At 56.8% G+C, this 17,055-nt stretch overlaps 1 protein-coding gene across 3 annotated transcripts in view; it reads right to left on the bottom strand.

Moving 5' to 3' along the window:
- Positions 1-17,055, bottom strand: part of MTA1 (metastasis associated 1) — a 33,159-nt gene that overhangs the window by 14,039 nt on the left and 2,065 nt on the right. For all 3 annotated transcript variants that reach the window (XM_036276887.1, XM_036276904.1, XM_036276896.1), the window contains exons 2-3: positions 7,945-8,012; positions 233-326 (exon numbers count right to left, since the gene is read on the bottom strand). In XM_036276887.1, coding sequence (XP_036132780.1) covers positions 233-326; positions 7,945-8,012 — 162 coding nt within the window. The remainder of the gene's footprint in view (positions 1-232; positions 327-7,944; positions 8,013-17,055) is intronic.

The following is a 17,055-nucleotide window of genomic DNA, read 5'->3' as shown; positions in this document are numbered from 1 at the left end:
AAACAATCATATCACGTAAAAAACCTCAGGCAGTAATGCAACTTGACCCCCCCTCCCGGGTGACAAGCCTACACCAGGACCTACTTTTTAGGGAGGGGTACCCACAGAGACACCGTGCGAACCCACCCCAGCCACGGTGCTTTGGGCACTCTCGGGGACCCGCCCAGCAAGGGAGGTGCAGACCCAGCGGGGAGCCCTGCCCTGGGGAGGGGGCTGGAAAGGGCGGACTCACTGGCGTGCTTGTCGGCCAGGGCGATGAGGGTGCTGGAGATGTCCCGCCTGCGGTAGAAGCACACCACCTTGGCCTCCACGTTCCCGTTGGCCGTCTGCAACAGCAAGGGAGTCACCTGAGGGCCACTCAGGCCGGCCTGTGCTCCGGAGCAGCAGTGCTTCGGACCAGGGCGTTCACAGGACCCGGAGTCCCTGATCTGTCTCCTCCCTTCCGCGAACCCCGGCACCTCCTACACCCCGGCCTCCCGCTGCCTCCGCCTCCTGGCTGTGCAGGGGCACCTGGGCTTCCCTTCCCTGGCCATGCTTGGGCCAGGGCCTGGCTGACACCTCGCCGCCACAGGGTCGGCCGTGAAGAGTCCAGCCGCAGCGGCTCTGCCCTCAGTGGGGGAGCCACCGCCTTGGCAGCTCCCAGTGGGCTGGTCACCCCAGCACCGAACCCGCGTGCTGGGCAGTGTGCCGGGGACCTGAGAGGCAGCCCAGGTGGGCCCAGAGCGCCCACCCCGCACTGGGGCCAGCTGCTGCTGAAGTCTGATGAACACGGGGACAGGGCCGACGGCCGCGGGTAGGTTGCTGGGTAAATGACCTCACAGGGAGAACATATCTTTCCCCAACCAACAGGAACTTACATTTTTCATAATAACACAGCCATCCTATCACAATCGTAACCTCTGTGGAAGTTCCCGTGCTGGCACTCGTAACGTCAAACAAACTTATCTTTAAAGACCGTGTTTGACTCCAATCAACCCGCTGGCCCAGAAGAAGTCTTCCCACCGCCAGGACCGCCTCGTCCCTGAGCTGGGCCCGGGCACAAACTCCACGGCTCCCGAAACAGACGTGGCCCAGCAGTCAGCACGCAAGCAACCAGTCACCAAAGCCCATGAGCCCCGATAAGAGATCTCTCCAGGTACACACGGCACTCAGAACGGCAAGGGGCTCTCCGACCACCCACGCTGCGACACCACCCAGGACAGCACCCACCTCAGCCGCGAGTGTTAAGTTTAATCTGCCGTGATCAACACTTTGGGCCATTTTAGCCATTTCCAGGCACGGGTGCTCATGCCAAGGCAGGTGTGCCCACACGCTGCTCACCTGGCAGCACCTGCGGGGTGTAGGATGACACGCTCCACGGTGCCCCTCACGTACCTGCCACCCCCAAGTGCACCCTGGCCTGAGCACCTGTGTGTCCCCACCCATCCTCTGCTCTGACAGCCAGCTGTGCCCAGCTGGGGCGGGACCCTGGAGGCTCCGGGCTCTGGAACCTGCCCTCCAGTTTCCTCTGTGCTCTGCCAGGTCCCCGCAGCCTCAGCCTTGTATCTCCGATCTGCCGCCTCAATCTGCGTGGGCCCTCCCTGAGCCAGGTCCTGAGGATCCTGGGGAACGGGGGTAACTGAGGACCGTCTGCGAGCACTGGGGCCAGAGCAGGGCTGCCGAGCTCCACGGGCCAGGTCCCGGAGGATCCTGGGGAGCGGGGGTAACTGAGGACCGTCTGCGAGCACTGGGGCCAGAGCAGGGCTGCCGAGCTCCACGGGCCAGGTCCCGTAGGATCCTGGGGAGCGGGGGTAACTGAGGACCGTCTGCGAGCACTGGGGCCAGAGCAGGGCTGAGAGCTCCCCGAGCCAGGTCCCGGAGGATCCTGGGGAGCGGGGGTAACTGAGGACCGTCTGCAAGCACTGGGGCCAGAGCAGGGCTGAGAGCTCCCCGAGCCAGGTCCCGGAGGATCCTGGGGAGCGGGGGTAACTGAGGACCGTCTGCGAGCACTGGGACCAGAGCAGGGCTGAGAGCTCCCCGAGCCAGGTCCCGGAGGATCCTGGGGAGCGGGGTTAACTGAGGACCGTCTGCGAGCACTGGGGCCAGAGCAGGGCTGAGAGCTCCCCGAGCCAGGTCCCAGAGGATCCTGGGGACCGGGGGTAACTGAGGACCGTCTGCCGAGCTCCACGGGCCAGGTCCCGAAGGCCTTTCCACAGCTGCACAGGATGCAGGGCAGCAGCTGAATGGGGTCCCCAGGCCCCCTTGGGGTCAGCCACCCCATCTCTTTTGACTTTTGTCCTTTGCTGTACTTTTCTGAGATTCCCACACCCCATCTTCGAAACCTAACAGGTTTCCTACAATTTGGCTTCTGATCCCATGACATCTTTCTTGCCGGCTCCAGGTAGCAGGGTCCGTGACACACGGCTTCTTGGGAGCCTCCGCCGCTGCTCCTTTCTGGGCCTCTCCTGGCAGCGCGGCGCCAGCCGGGCCCTGCGCACGCCGCACCCCTCCCTGTCCTCCAGGGCCTGTCCCCCGACCCACCTGATCTCTCGGTTCTCACGCCCTGGTCCCCCTTTCCTTCCCAAACAGCAGTTTTTCTAGTAAAGGTTTAATTTTCCACAGCTACAATGTAAATGTGATACATGTCCAAAGACCTAAGGAGAAAACTCAACAATTTCTTTGAAAATTCACAAAAGGACAACTTCCGGTCAAGATGGTGGCGTAGGTAAACGTGGTCTCGCGTCCTCCCACAACCACATCAACGTTACAACTAAACTACGGAACAACCATCATTCAAAACCGCCCGAAATCAAGCTGAATGGGAGTCCTACAACCACGGAATTAAAGCAGCAGCCACATCCAGACTGGTAGGAGGGGCGAGGGCCGTGGCTGCGGCGACAGCTGCTGCGGAGGCCGCGGCGCGACGGGCTGGCCCCACACCCACGTGTGGCGGATAAAAATCAGGAGGACACCTCAGCTGGGAAGGTCCTTCCTGAGGACTGAGGGGCCCCTGTCCCACACCAGGTGCCCCGCTCAGGGTTCCAGTGCCAGGAAGAGAATCCCCATCACTTCTGGCTGTAAAACCAGCGGGAACTGAGGCTCAGGGAGGCTGAAGCAGCAGGAGCCCCAGGCAGCTCCTTAAAGGGCCCGCGCACGGACTTATCAGACTCTCTCCCTCTAAGCTTGGAGGGGAGGCAGCTCGAGGGGCACCAGAGACATACAGGGAAGAACTGAGCTGTTTGGCACTGCTGGAGCAAGGGCTGGAGAGGGGGCTTTCTCCGGGACAAACGTGCTGTCAGAGGCCTTTGTTCCTTTGGTGAGCCCTTCCCTGGGGCGGCAGACAGCAGCCACATCTGAGACTCCAGCAACCTGGCTCACACTGTAGCCCCGCCCTGGTGATTCCCTGAGGCCCCGCCCCACCCAACTTTCAGGCCCACCCAAGTTGTTGCCAGTTGCTTAACCATAGGATTGGCCTGTCTTGGATCCTGCTTCAGGTTTTTCCTAAATTCTTTCAAACGAGCAGCATCTGGTCTCAGCGGGCCCCATACCGCTCGTTAAATAATACAGTACACAGAAACAAACACAGGGAGGCAGCCAAAATGAGGAGACAAAGAAACGGGTCCCAAATGAAAGAACAGAACAAAACCCCAAGAAAGGAACTAAGCGAAATGGAGGTAAGCAACCTAACAGATGCTGAGTTCAAAATACTGCTTATAAGGATGCTCAATGAACTCAGTGAGAACCTCAGTGAAATGAGTAAGGCCTCAAGAGCATAATAAAGGACCAGCCAGAAATTATGGATGCACAGTCAGAATTGAAGGAGGCATTAACTGAAATAAAGAATAATTTACACAGATTCAATAGTAGAGTACATAAATCCAAGAAGCAAACCATCGATTCGAAATATAAGGAAGCAAAAAACACCCAATCAGAACAGCAAAAAGAAAAAAGAATCCAAAAAAATGAGGATAGTGTAAAGAGCCTCTGGGACAACTTCAAGCGTGCCAACATTCGCATCTTGGGGGTGCCAGAAGGAGAAGAGAGAGAACAAGAAATCAAAAACCTATTTGAAACAATAACGGCAGAAAACGTCCCTAGCTTGGTGAAGGAAACAGACATACAAGTCCAGGAAGCACAGAGTCCCAAACAAGGTGAACCCCAAGAGGCCCACACCAGGACACATCATCATCAAAATGCAAAAGGTTCAAGACAAAGAGAGAATCTTAAAAGCAGCAAGAGAAAAGCAGTTAGTTACCTAATGGGAGTTTCCATAAGACTGTCAGCTGATTTCTGAAAAGAAACTTTGCAGGCCAGAAGGGAGTGGCAAGAAATATTCAGAGTGATGAAAAGCAAGAACCTACAACCAAGATTACTCTATCCTGCAGAGCTGTCATTTAGAATCAATGGCCATATAAAGAGTTTCCCAGACAAGAAAAAGTTAAAGGAGTTCATCACCACCAAACCATTATTATATGAAATGTTGAAGAAAAAGACAAAATATATGAACAAACAAAATGGCAATGAATACATATCTATCAACAATTGAATCTACAAACAAAATGAACAGGCAGAACAGAAACATTCTCATAGATACAGAGAACATTTTGTTGGCTGCCAGATGGGAGGGGGTTGGGGGAATGGGTGAAAAAGGTGAAGGGATGAAGAAGTACAAATTGGTTGCTAGACTGACAAACCTCAATGGGAAGGGGGTTGGGGGTTGGGAAGAAATAAACCAAAGAACTTATATGCATAACCAATGGACACAGACAACAGTGTGGGAAATGGCGGGAGGGAGGCGGGAGGGGGGAGAAGGGGGTCAATGGGGAAAAAATGAGGAATATCTGTAATACATTCAACAATAAATATTTTTAAAAAAGAAAAAAAAAATTTCACAAAAGCCCAGAGTCCTGGGGAGGGGACACTGCTGGCCGTCCCCCCTCAGAGCCAAGCGGGCAGGACAAGCAGCTGAGTTGCCAGTGCCTGAGGACAAGCCTCGCGAAAGGAGACCCCACTGCAGCAGGACAGGCCCCCGTTTTCTCAGAAACCTCATGTTACAGTGATCTCCAACTTACAGCAAAGGACCAAGACCCCGATGCTCCTGTTCCCAGGCCCCAGACCCCGATGTGCCCCTGGCTCGTCAGACTTGTTCAGGCCACGCTCTAACCGCTGAGCCAAACCAGCCGGGGCATCAGACCTGTTTTCAGCCAGTGCACCCGCTCAGTTTCGGGACCCCGCTCCGGCCCCCATGTGCCGTGAGGTTCCATGTGTCCTCAGACCCGTTTCCGATGTGCTGACACCAGAACCTGAGGGAGCCCCTAGCTGTCCCTGACTGGGCACCTGCGTCTCTCTGGATGTGGTTTTGGGGGGACAAACACAGGAGGCACATGTCTTAGACCCTGCCTCCCAACGCCTTGTCCCCTTTTCCACAATTCCCACTACCTGGTGCCTGGTCTCTTTCTGCGTTTTGTCCCAGTTTCTGGGAAGCCGAGTCCTCCCAGCTTTCCTCCTACTAACGCTGAAAATTCCTGCTAACCTCCTGGGTGCTCTCGCCCCCAGGTCTCCGGGCACCTCTGCCTGTTCCTCCAAGAACGTGAGAGGTGTGTCTGCTTTGTTTCTTCTGCTTCGGCACCAGCTCCTCCTCTTGGTCTGCCTTGATCTCTCCCTGAGCCCCGGACAGTGTGGCTCAGTTGGCTGAAGCATCGTCCCCTGCGCCAAAGTGTGGCGGTTCGATTCCTGGTCAGGGCACATACCCAGGTTGCAGGTTCGATCTTGGATGGAGGCATGTCAGGCAGACAACCAATCAGCGTTTCTCTTTCCCTTCCTATCTCTAAGGCCCACACAAGAATCCTCTCGTTAAGATTAAAATAAAAATAAAAATTTAAGAAAACTTTCCTTGAGCTCGTCTTGCCTCTGGGTGTCCTGGGCTCTGCAGATGGGCACTCACCGCCCTTCTGCCCGCCAGAGGCTATCCTGGGGTCCAGGGCTGAGGGCCCCTCGGGAGCCACAAACTACCCCGTTTCCAGCCCCTACCTGAACCGTGCTTGCCTGCGCTGCGCCCACGTGGGCCGAGTCCATTCTCCGGCCGGGACTGGGCCCGTGGCCCCACTTCCAATAATCTCCTCTGTGTTCTCGACCCACGGGGGCTACAGTCGTGCCCACCCGTCCCTGCAGGTCAGCACCCTTCCCAACACCCCAACCCTGGTGGAAGCGTCTGTGTCCATGGCACTGGGGGCACCACCTCCACTCTCCTCTCCCATGGCGCAGCCCTGGCCCTGCTGTCCTGCTATCTGGGGTGGGGGGCGCCCGTGAGGGGGCGGGGCGCCCGAGAGGGGAGAGCCATGCTCGATCGCACTACTAGCCCTCCTGCCTCTGGAACCCTGCCTGGCCCGGCTCCCTGGCTCTTTGTGGACCGGACGGGTCGAGAGGCAGCAGGCACGCCCACAGAAAGTCATCAGTGGCCATTCAGACATGGGCATTAGCCGACACCCCCGTGGCGGGTCGGTGCTGTCTACTCTATCTGTACAACGAATGTCACGGCGGATGCCACAGCCCCACCTGCCAGGGTGACTCCCCCGTGGCCTCCCGCCTGCTCCACTGCCACAGTGCCTGTTGCTCCATGTCCCTGAGTGCATCGGGCCGTGCAGGTGTGTGCACTCCCTCCCCCGCCGTCCCCCTCCCACTGGCCCTGAGGCGCACGCAGGCGGTGAGCCGGGTACTGGGTCCAGGAGCACAGTGGCACCCGGATGCCCATCGATGCCCAGACGCTGTGGGTCTCCAGACCCGGTCCCAGGCCCTGTGGGAGCTGCCGGTTGCCCTCCTCAGCCCACCCCGCGGCGGCGCGGCTTCAGGCACAGGCACCGGCTCCCTCACGTCCTTGCTCCTGTGGTGGCGGCAGGAGCAGCAAGAGGCCCTCTCGAACACAGCCATGGGTCAGGGTTCAGCAGCGGCCAAGCCTGACCTCTCGGGGAGTCAGGCCAGCACCTCAACCTGGCCACCTCGTCCTGCTTGGTCTCGAGACTCCCAAGCCACACCGCCACAAAGCCTGGGGTCCAGGGAAGCCTCCTCTTGAGGAAGGGCCTCACGCAGGCAGAGCGACAGCAGGCGCTCTGGGAGGTGCGCTGCGGGGAAGGCCGGGCAGCCCCTCTGCAGGATCGAGGGAGGCCCGAAGGAAGGAGCTGCAGAGCCAAGGGCTGAGCTGACCCGGCACCACGTGGTCATGTCCAGTGGAGGGGGGAGGGGAGCACCTCCCGGCGCTGCCCAGAACGCCTCCAACCAGGGAGCCAGCAGGAGGTGGGGAAGGGCCTTCGGGGACCACCCGTGTGGGGTGGCGAGGGCCTCTGGGCAGACAGCAGCTGGTCGAAGCGAAAGGAGCAGGGTGGGAACCCGAGAGCCCACCCTACTGCACCCAAGTGATCGTGAAGAAAGGCAGGGGGACAGTGGTGGCCGGAGGCCCTGAGGCCCAGGTGCAGGGCGTGGCTTCCACGGCCCTGTTGTTGGTCCTGGGAATCTTTCAGCCCAGACCTTCAACACCCCTGTTCTATTCAGCTCCCACAGAACACATCCCTCAAGTGGGGCCACCAGAAACCCATGTCTGGGCAAATGTCCCCGGGGACAAAGCCACCAAAACATCTGAGCAGACAGTGGCCAATCCACACCGCCCCCGCCCCAAGGTCTCCTGCAAACACAGCACTGAGGCTGGGGGTGTGTTCTGTCTCATCTGTGCAGTGGCCCTAGAGCAGAGCCACAGAAAGGTGGACATCCAGCCCCACAAGGCTAAGGCCCGCACACACACACTCATTCTTGCACACGCACACACGTACGCACACATGCACACACACTCATTCTCACACGCACACTCATTCTCGCACGCACACACTCGCGCACAGGCACACGCACACACACTCATTCTTGCACGCACGCGCACACGCACACACACACACGCACGCATGCACACACACAAACTACCTTGTTGAGCTCCTCAATTCTCCGGATCAGGTACGGGTTGCTGGAGGAGTTCTCGAAGTAGACATAGTCTGCAAACAGACACAGAGAGTGTCACCTTATAACATGACTCTGCCATGGTCATAACCTCCTGCCACCCCAGGGACCCAGGGGAGCCCTAACCCCGTGCACCCTCAGATCTGGAACAGGAGTGAAGGGAGGCGGTGAAGGTCCCCCCCCCCCAGTGGGGAGATGATGGAACCAGAACCACGTCAGCATGCCGGGGCCACCAGACCCCTGGCCCCTCCATGCAGTACCCCCAGCACCCTCCACCTTCCCGGGCAGAGGCGTCTGAGAGATCAGGAGGGTGCCGCCGGCCAGTCCCCGACCATCAGATGTGCAAACTTCCCGCACAGACCAACCACACCGGCTCTCAGCTTCTCACAGGCCCCTCCGCGGGATGCCAGGGCTCACCCTGGGAAGCTCAGGACACCATGAGGTGCCCCAGCTCCTCACCATCCCTGGGGAAGGCCCGCAGTCCCAGCCCGGACAGCTGTGCAGCTGAGTAAGAGCCTCACCTGAGCTGGAACCTGGTTAAAGCCCAGATACTGCCCGAGTGCCAACACTGGGCACCAACGCGGCAAACTGCGATAAGGTCTGAAAATGCTGGAAACCCAGCCCAGCCCTGTCTAAATGGGAGGTCCCTGCTGGGCTGCCTGATGCTGTGAAGGAGCCCCAGCTGCTGACCTGCTCCTGCAGGCACACACCTGCGAGGACACATCTGCAGGTGTGCAGCTGACGGGGCACACACTGTGACCGTGCTCCCAGGCTCAGCAGTGCTGCCCTGAGGACACAGCCGGATCAGACAGGGTGCCCTCCCGCGCTCCCAGGTCCGTGCTCACAAGTCTGCGGGGGCTCGTCTTGGGTGACAGCCACATTCTGAGCTCGATCGCAGAGATGCTGTGAGCTTGTGAAAGAACCAGAATTCACTGAACACAAAATGGTTGAGTCTAATCTCGTGTAGGTTTTACCTCAATAAAGTGGTTTTTATGAAAGGTTTGAAACCAATCACTGACATTTTCAATCTGAGAAACTAGAGAGAGTCAAGTAAAATCTAAAATGATTCTTCACATGTGCCCCAAACTCGAAATAAGGGCACGTTCCCCACAAGTGGGAGCACAGACCAGCGGGCCCGCCACCCGGCAGCCACACACACGACGGCTGTGTGCGGAAAGCCAGGGCCACGGGGGGGGGGGGGGGGGGCAGCTGCCCCGTGGCTGTGGAAGGGGCTCCTGAGGGCACGCCCCAGAGCAGCCAGGGCAGCTGCGGGAACCAGGCCCCAGGAAACGGGATGGAGCGAGAGGTTGGGACATGAGGAAGCAGGAAGTGGCACAGATGCAGACAGGCGACAGCAGCCAGGCTGGGCGGGAGAAGCCACAGTGACCAAAGTCAGGACCAATAGAGATGCACGCAGGTGCTGAGGGCATAAGAAACAGCTTCATGCCAACAAATCCGACAACTTCGATGAAAAGGACCAATCGCTTCAAAGACAAGAACGACCAAACTCACACAGGAGGAACAGGCAACCCTGCACCTGGACCCAAACCATCCAACCACCACCCAAAGAGAAAACCCTCCCGCCCAGACGGCCTCCCCAGTGAATTCTCCCCACCACTGAAGGGAGACTTACACCGATTCCAGCTGGACCAGGGCTGCCTCCAGCCAAAACCACAGCCAGAGGACAGCTCACAGGCCCACCCAGCACGGTCCTGAACCCCGGGGCCCAACTTCTCAAAACGCCCGCAGAGCAAAGCTGGCAACATGTAAGGACAGTAACTCCGGGGTTCCTCTGGGAACACAGGCTGACCCAACACTGAGAACCACATCAACAGAACAAATAAAGCATCTTAATAGAGTCAGAGACCTGATGACACCCAACCACATCCTAATGAAAACTCTTAAGCTCACTGGGGTCACAGGGAACCTGAACCCAATGAGGCACCTGTGAAACACCTATGCGAGCATCATGCTCAGTGGGAGACGCAGGTGCTCCCCAAGTCGGGAGGAGGACATGGCCGCGCAGGCAGGCTCCCTCAGCTCTGCTGACGTGCTCCCACCCACAAGCTCCGCATCTACTGAACAGCGGTTACAACTGACGAGTGTTCAGCGAGCAAACAGGAGACAAACTGTGTCTGCAAAGTACCACCTATTTGCTCCAAGAACACAAACCACTCTCGTGTCAATTTCACGAACAAGCTACAGACTGTTTAAGACCTAGAGTTCTGCCCGGCCTGGTGCGGCTTGGTTGGCTGGGCATCCCCCCGGGCACTGAGAGGTTCCCCAGTTCGATTACGGCTGGGGCCGCATGCAGGAGGCAGCTGGTCGATGTGCTCTCACATCAATGTTTCTCTCCCCTCCTCCCTCTAATAGTCAATATTCTCTTTTTTGAGTGGCAAACAGAATGTTTATTCAGACGAGAGGCTACAAGAATACAATTTTCTCGACATTTCCTTGCAGCACATGTCAGAGAAGGGGACACAGCAGCAGCCCTGTCACCTGCACCTGCACAGTCCAGAAAGCCTGGCCCTTGATCTGCTCTGGAGGTGTCCTGCCTGGTAAGACTGCTCACCTGGGGCCATGGCCCCAAGCCGGTGCTAACAATGTGATCTGTGCTGGGACCTGAAGCCGCACGGAGTGATGAAGGCCAGACACACAGGTGGTCAGCCACGCTGCGTGACCAGCCTCAGAGAAACACCTGGACACAAAGTCAGTGCAGCACTTCCTGCGTCCCACGGCACGCACGTGCACCTGGCCTCCCTGGCTCCGTCAGGTTATGGTGACACATGTGACCATGATTTGCACGGGTCCTTCCAGAGAATTACCAAACCTGGGGGTGGTCTCGTGGCCTGAACCCACCTGTAAGTGTGCTACAGATCACACAGTCACGTGACAGGGAGGTGCAGCTCCTCAGTGGCTAGGCAAATTTATTTATTTTTAAAATTTTTTTTCTTTATTGATTTTAGAAAACAGGGAAGGGAGAGGGAGAGATAGAAACATCGATGAGGGAGAACATTGCTTGGCCACCTCCCGCATGCCCCCAACCGGGGATTTGGCCCACAACCTGGACATGTGCCCTGACTGGGAATCGAACCAGCGACCTCTTGGTGCATGGGTCTACGCTCAATCACTGAGCCACACCGGCTGGGCCTAAGTGGATTTAGAAACAAGAAGCTTCCTTTGCATGTCAGGCAGGACTGAAACCAAGGTGAGAACCGGAATCTCCCCTCGTTTTGACGTTTGGTCATAAGGAAGATGTGTGTAGCCATCTGTGACTCAAATATTAGCTGTCACCAGAAGGACTCCCACTGGGGAGCCGTGGGCTCAGGGCTACGGTGCGTGATTTCCGGGTGACCCACACAGGCCCACCACCGAGCGCACAGCAGCCCTCAGGACGGCACTCGAGAGCTGGTCTCCCCCCACACCTGCCACTTCCCTTCCCAGTTTAAGAACTCAGGTTAAGTATCCACATCAGCTTCCGCTTCTGGTAAAAAGCCCCAGAGCTGATGGTTGCTAAGCTACGGTTGACACACGTTCACTAAGTCGCAACAGGTTCACCATCCACACGAGACGGCGGCTCCCGCACCCCGCACTTGACCGGTGCTGTGAGCGCGCCCTCTCTGCCCTGCAGACACATTCGCCGCTGCCTGCAACAGGCAGACTTCCCAGAGACAGGACGAGCAGGAGCATGACGGGTCTGGGTGACACCCACGTTTGTGGACAAGACATGAACACACACAGGGATTTATTACAAAGAAGGCCCGTGATCACCCGCCTGTGATCTGGAGACCAGGACAGCCGGTGATGGAGTTCAGTCCTGGCATGAAGGCCAGACCCCTGGAGGCTGCAGGTGTCCGTCCCGAGGCCCAAAGGCCCAGCTGCAGGGTCCGAAGCCAGGAGGTGGACGTCCAGCTCAGACAAAGTGCCCCTGCCTCCCACCTCTCTGTGCCACTCAGGCATGATGCCCGGCGAGGCCACCACACTGGGGGCACGCTGGTCCTCTTCGCAGATGCACCCCGAGGTCACGGGCCACTACCGAGGCCTCAGCAGCAGGTCAGCTTCCCCGGCAGTTACCACCACATCTTAGCAGGTTCCACTTCAGTTGGCACTAAATCAGCGTCCGTGTCCAGGAAATTCTCTCGGGCACTTGGTCCATGCCAGCAGTTCACAGGCCCAGACGTCAGGAACTTCACGCTCAGGGCTGTGCCCGGGGCAGACACCAGGCAGGACCGGGCAGGAAGGCCACCTCACTGAGGTCGAGGGACCTGCTCCCCATCGCAGCGTTCCCAGCCAGGGCACTGGTCCTCCCTCGGCAAGCTTCCCTGGGGCTGGGGTCAAACATGACCCGTGCTGTCGGCCAGGGAGGGAAGGACTAAGACACTTTGACTGAAGTCACACTGTTGTCCATTTTTGTGACGAAGGCCAGTTGTGATGAGGCCCAGTCTAAATTTCCTATCTGACTGTTACCTTCTCACTCATGTCGGACAGACACTCTGCCACACGCTGCGCCGTCAAGACAAGGCATCCAAGTCCAGCCTCGGCTTTTCTGGGCAACAGGGAAGCGCAGGGCCGACCTGCTGACCGGCCGCAACCATGACAGTGACCCACCCCCACCCGCAGGGCTAGGCCTTGAGATTAGAATTTCAGGTGATTTTCGCGTGTAAAGCTTCCATCTCTTGATGTTTTTCTCCACCATTTAATTTTTTTTTTTTTTTTTAATCCTCACCCGAGGACATTTTTCAACATTTTGTTGAGATAGAGTGGGAGGAAGAGAGAGAGAGAAACATCGATGTGAAAGGGACACATCAAGTGGCTGCCACCTACACGACCCAACCAGGGCCGGGGACAAACTGCAACCGAGGTACATGCCCTTAGCGGGAACCGAACCCGGGTCTCTCCGGACCACAGGCCGATGATCTAACCGCTGAGCCAAACCAGCCAGGGCTCTCCACCATTTAAAAATGTAAAAACCGCCCGGCCAGTGTGTCTCAGTGGTTGAGCGTCGACCCATGCACCAGGAGGTCACCGGTTCGATTCCCAGTCAGGGCACATGCCCAGGTTGTGGGCCTGATCCCCAGTGGGAGGCATGCAGGAGGCGGCCAGTTGATGTTCTCACTCATTGATGTTTCCATCTCTCCCTCCCTCTCCTGTCCTCTCTCTCTCTAATATCAATAAAGAAAAAAATAAAGATAAACGTAAGAACCACTCTGAGCTCAAAAGTCACATAGGTGGTCACAGCATGACAACTGTCTAAAGACTCCGTAGCAGCCCGGCCGGTGTAGCTCAGTGGTTGAGCGTCGACCCATGCACCAAGAGGTCGCCAGTTCGATTCCCAGTCAGGGCACGTGCCCAGGTTGTCGGCCAAATCCCCAGTGCGGGGCGTGCAGGAGGCAGCCAATCGATGTTCTCTCTCATCGATGTTTCTATTTCTCTCTCCCTCTCCTTTCTTCTCTCTAAAATCAGTTTGCAAAACATACATCTGAGAAAGGGCTAACTCTAGAATATAAAAGCAACTCTCACAAATCGACAGTAAGAAAACAACTGCCACAAACACGGGCTGGCGAGGATGTGAAGAAAGGGAGCCTCGTGCACTGCGGGTGGGGACGCAGACAGGTGCAGTCACCAAAGAAAACTAAGATGCCTCAGAAAATTCAAAACAGAGCTGCTCCATGACCCAGCAATTCCACTTCTGGGAATTCACCCAAAGAAACACTAACACGAATTCAAAAGACTATAAGCACCCCTGTGTTCGCGGCAATGTTATTTACAATAGCCAAGATCTGGAAACGGCCCAAGTGCCCATGAGTAGACAAGGGGATAAAAAAAGATGTGGTATGTTTATATAATGAAATACTACTTAGCCATAAAAAAGAACAAAACCTTATCATTTTCAACAACATGGAATGACCCAGAGTATTATGCTAAGTGAAGTAAGCCATCCGGAGAAAGACAAACACCATGTGATTTTACTCATCCATTCAATCTAAAGAACAAAATAAACACACAGCCAAAATAGAAAGACTCACAGACACAGAGAACAGACTGATGGCTGCCAGGGAGAAGGGGGTTGGGGGACGGGGTGACAAAGGTGAAGGGGTTAAGGAGTACAAAGCGGTAGTTACAGAGTAGTCAGAGGATGTCAAGTTCACCACCGGATAAAGTCAATAACATAGCAATAACTCTGCATAAGCAGGGTGGGTATTGGAAACATTGGAAACATCGGGGGATTACTCTGTAACTAAACGATCTCTGATCACTGTGCTGTTCACCTGAAACTAACACAAGATAACACTGTGAACTGAAAAAAGAAAAAAAAAAAGCACCCAATTTTAAAAACAGGAGAGAGGTTTATGCAGACACTTGACCAAGGACACAAGGGTGGCAAATAAAAACACATGAGCCCTGGCTGGGTGGCTCAGCCGGAGTGTCATTCCGTCCACCCAAAGGCTGCAGGTGTGACTCCTGGTCAGGGCATATACCTAGGTTTCGGACTTAATTCCTAGTGGAGGAGTGGACAGGAGGCAACATATCGATGTTTCTCGATCCCTTTCTCTCTCAGGACAATGAAAAAATATATATATATCCTCAGGTGAGGATTTAAAAAAAGAACAGAACACTGGGCGATGCCCGCACGCCTGGCTGACAGCGCACCGACGGAAACTGACCAGACCCGGTGCCGAGGACGCGGTGGGGCTGGAAGTGCCAGCCCTGCCCCAGGACCTCGAGGCAGGGCAGCCACTCTAGAAGGTAACCTGTCAGTTCCTCAACCAAACAGCCCCAAGCAAGCTCACATGTCCACACAAGAACTCAGAACAGGTGTTTACAGCGGCTTTTCTCGTTCACCCAAAGCTGCGAACAGCCCTGCTGTGAGCCTCCTGGGGACTCAGGTCAGGAGGGTGGTGCCCACGAGCAGGGTCACAGGTCCTCACTGGACACAAGTCTGCCACAGCCTTGGCCTTAAATGTCCAGCCTCCAGAACGTGACATACATTCCCTTTGTTCACGAGCCGCGAGTCCATGGCTCTGGTACACCAGCCTAAGTGAACGAGGACACCCAAATGTCCTTCCACTGCTGAGTAACTGGTGGCACATTGACGCATGGACTCCATCCACCAAGAGAAGGGACAGACCACAGGGACACGGGAGGAAGCTAGCTAGAGCGCACTGCACTCAATGACTGAGCCGGCTTCCAAAGGGGCATCTGTGCACCGTTCTCCAACAGGACGGATGCAGACGCCCAGACCCATCGGTGGTGGCTGGGAGCAGTGGGGCTGGATTACAGGCTCTAAGGCGCTAGGATTTGACCCTCTGAGCCTCGAGCCTCGCTAAGCAGAGGTAAGCAGGGGAGCCGAGCACCTTAGAAGGATCATCTCCTAAGGTAGGGGAGACCACACAGCAAGGGATGGACACGGGCCAGTCCAATGAGGATGAATGAGGGTCTGCTGGCCCAAGGAACCTATGTCCCCAGTGAACGGGGGGACAGCAAGTGGTGTTCTGGTTCTGTGGGCATCTAAGCGGCCCAGCCAGCAGGCACCTACCAGGCCATCCCCAAGGACCACACCCCGACATGGGCAGCTGCACCCAGCCAGAGTGCCCCTCCCCCAGCCACTGTGAAGACACCCGTCTTGTCTGGGCCCAGCTCGGCTGTGCCTCTCCCATCAGGCCTGGGCCCACCCGCGCCCTGAAGACAGATGGGTGGGCAGCAGATGTGAGTGCAGGGGAAGAGGAGCCCTGGGCAGAACAGGGTGTTTTAGAATCTGACTCTGGTCCTGGCCAGCATGGCTCAGCTAGTTGAGCGTGGTCTTGTGCACCAAAAGGTCAAGGTTTGATTCCCAGTCAGGGCACATGCCTGGGTTTTGAGCTTGATCCCCAGTAGGGCACATGCAGAAGGCAGTCAATCAATGTTTCTCTCTCAAATCAATAAAAATACATTAAGAAAAATAAATCTGACTCTAGAGAAGGCACCGGGGGTACCATGCAGGGGCCTGGGCAGAGGACCTAAGGCAGTCCCTCCCAGGGAGTCCAAATCAGACTGGGTGCACCCTGCCTCAGCTGGAGGCTGCTAGGAGCCCCGCATCCCCCACCTCCACCCCCGGCGTGTCCAGCACCCATGTCCATGCTGAGGAAGGCACCACAGTGCAGGGGTGCCTGGACCCCTGAGGGCTCTGCCCACAGGGCTTACTCCACACTCCTGATAACAGCTTTTCTTAACCGTGAGTTGAATGGGCCCCCTCTTCTCCATCAAAGCTACAGGAGGGCCTGGGGGCGGCTCTGCTGGGGGTCCCGGAGCTCGGCCCTGCAGGCCATTTGTAAGCTGGGGATTCCCATACACAAACGTCTTACCTGAGCCACACCGGCCAGGCTACAGTATGTATTTAAGAGAGTAAATTACTCCCCCAAAATGGGTGTCAATTTCACTGAACGGAAGAATAAGGAAAACACGGGTGGGAAATGGCCATCAGCAACACAAGCGTGGGGCAGCCGAGATGGCCAGCACCCTGGCATCCAGTGTGCAGCCACGCTGGCTCAGACGCTGCCCAGGCCCTTGGGAGGACAGGCCCAGAGGAGCAGGGGTCATGGACCCTGACCCTGCCACCCACCACACTTGCAGCCGCTGTCCAGGGCCAGACCCTGTCCCCTCCCAGGCTGACCCATACCTTCGCTGCCCAGACGTTGTCCTGGGTAACTGACTTCTGCTAGGAACTTCCTAGCACAAGCCTGTCCGTACAACACTCAGGATGTACTTGTGCTAAGAAACTGCCATCTGAAACGCATCCCGGCTGGTGTCCAGTACTTTTCTTGTGTTATCCAGCACCTTCGGAAAGAGCTCTCTTCTTAGGGTCCCGAGTGGAGACGATGGAGGGGTCCCTGCAGTGCTTCCCCAGGGATAATCCACGCAAGGACAGAGGGACCCATTTTCCAGATACCCTCCCCGAGCAAACTATACTCAAACAGGATGCCAACCTGCCAACACCCCACCAACCAGGACCGCCAGCCCTGCCAGCACCCGGGGAACGCCGCCTCGGGTCTCATCAAGCAACCGGGGCTAAACGCAGTTTCTCCCACAGGGATGACCAGG

This window comes from Molossus molossus, unplaced genomic scaffold (genome assembly GCF_014108415.1).
Source record: "Molossus molossus isolate mMolMol1 unplaced genomic scaffold, mMolMol1.p scaffold_m16_p_1, whole genome shotgun sequence".
Lineage (NCBI taxonomy): Eukaryota > Metazoa > Chordata > Mammalia > Chiroptera > Molossidae > Molossus > Molossus molossus.
The sequence above is the reverse complement of the archived record's forward strand: the minus strand, read 5'-3'. Positions and strand labels throughout refer to the sequence as shown.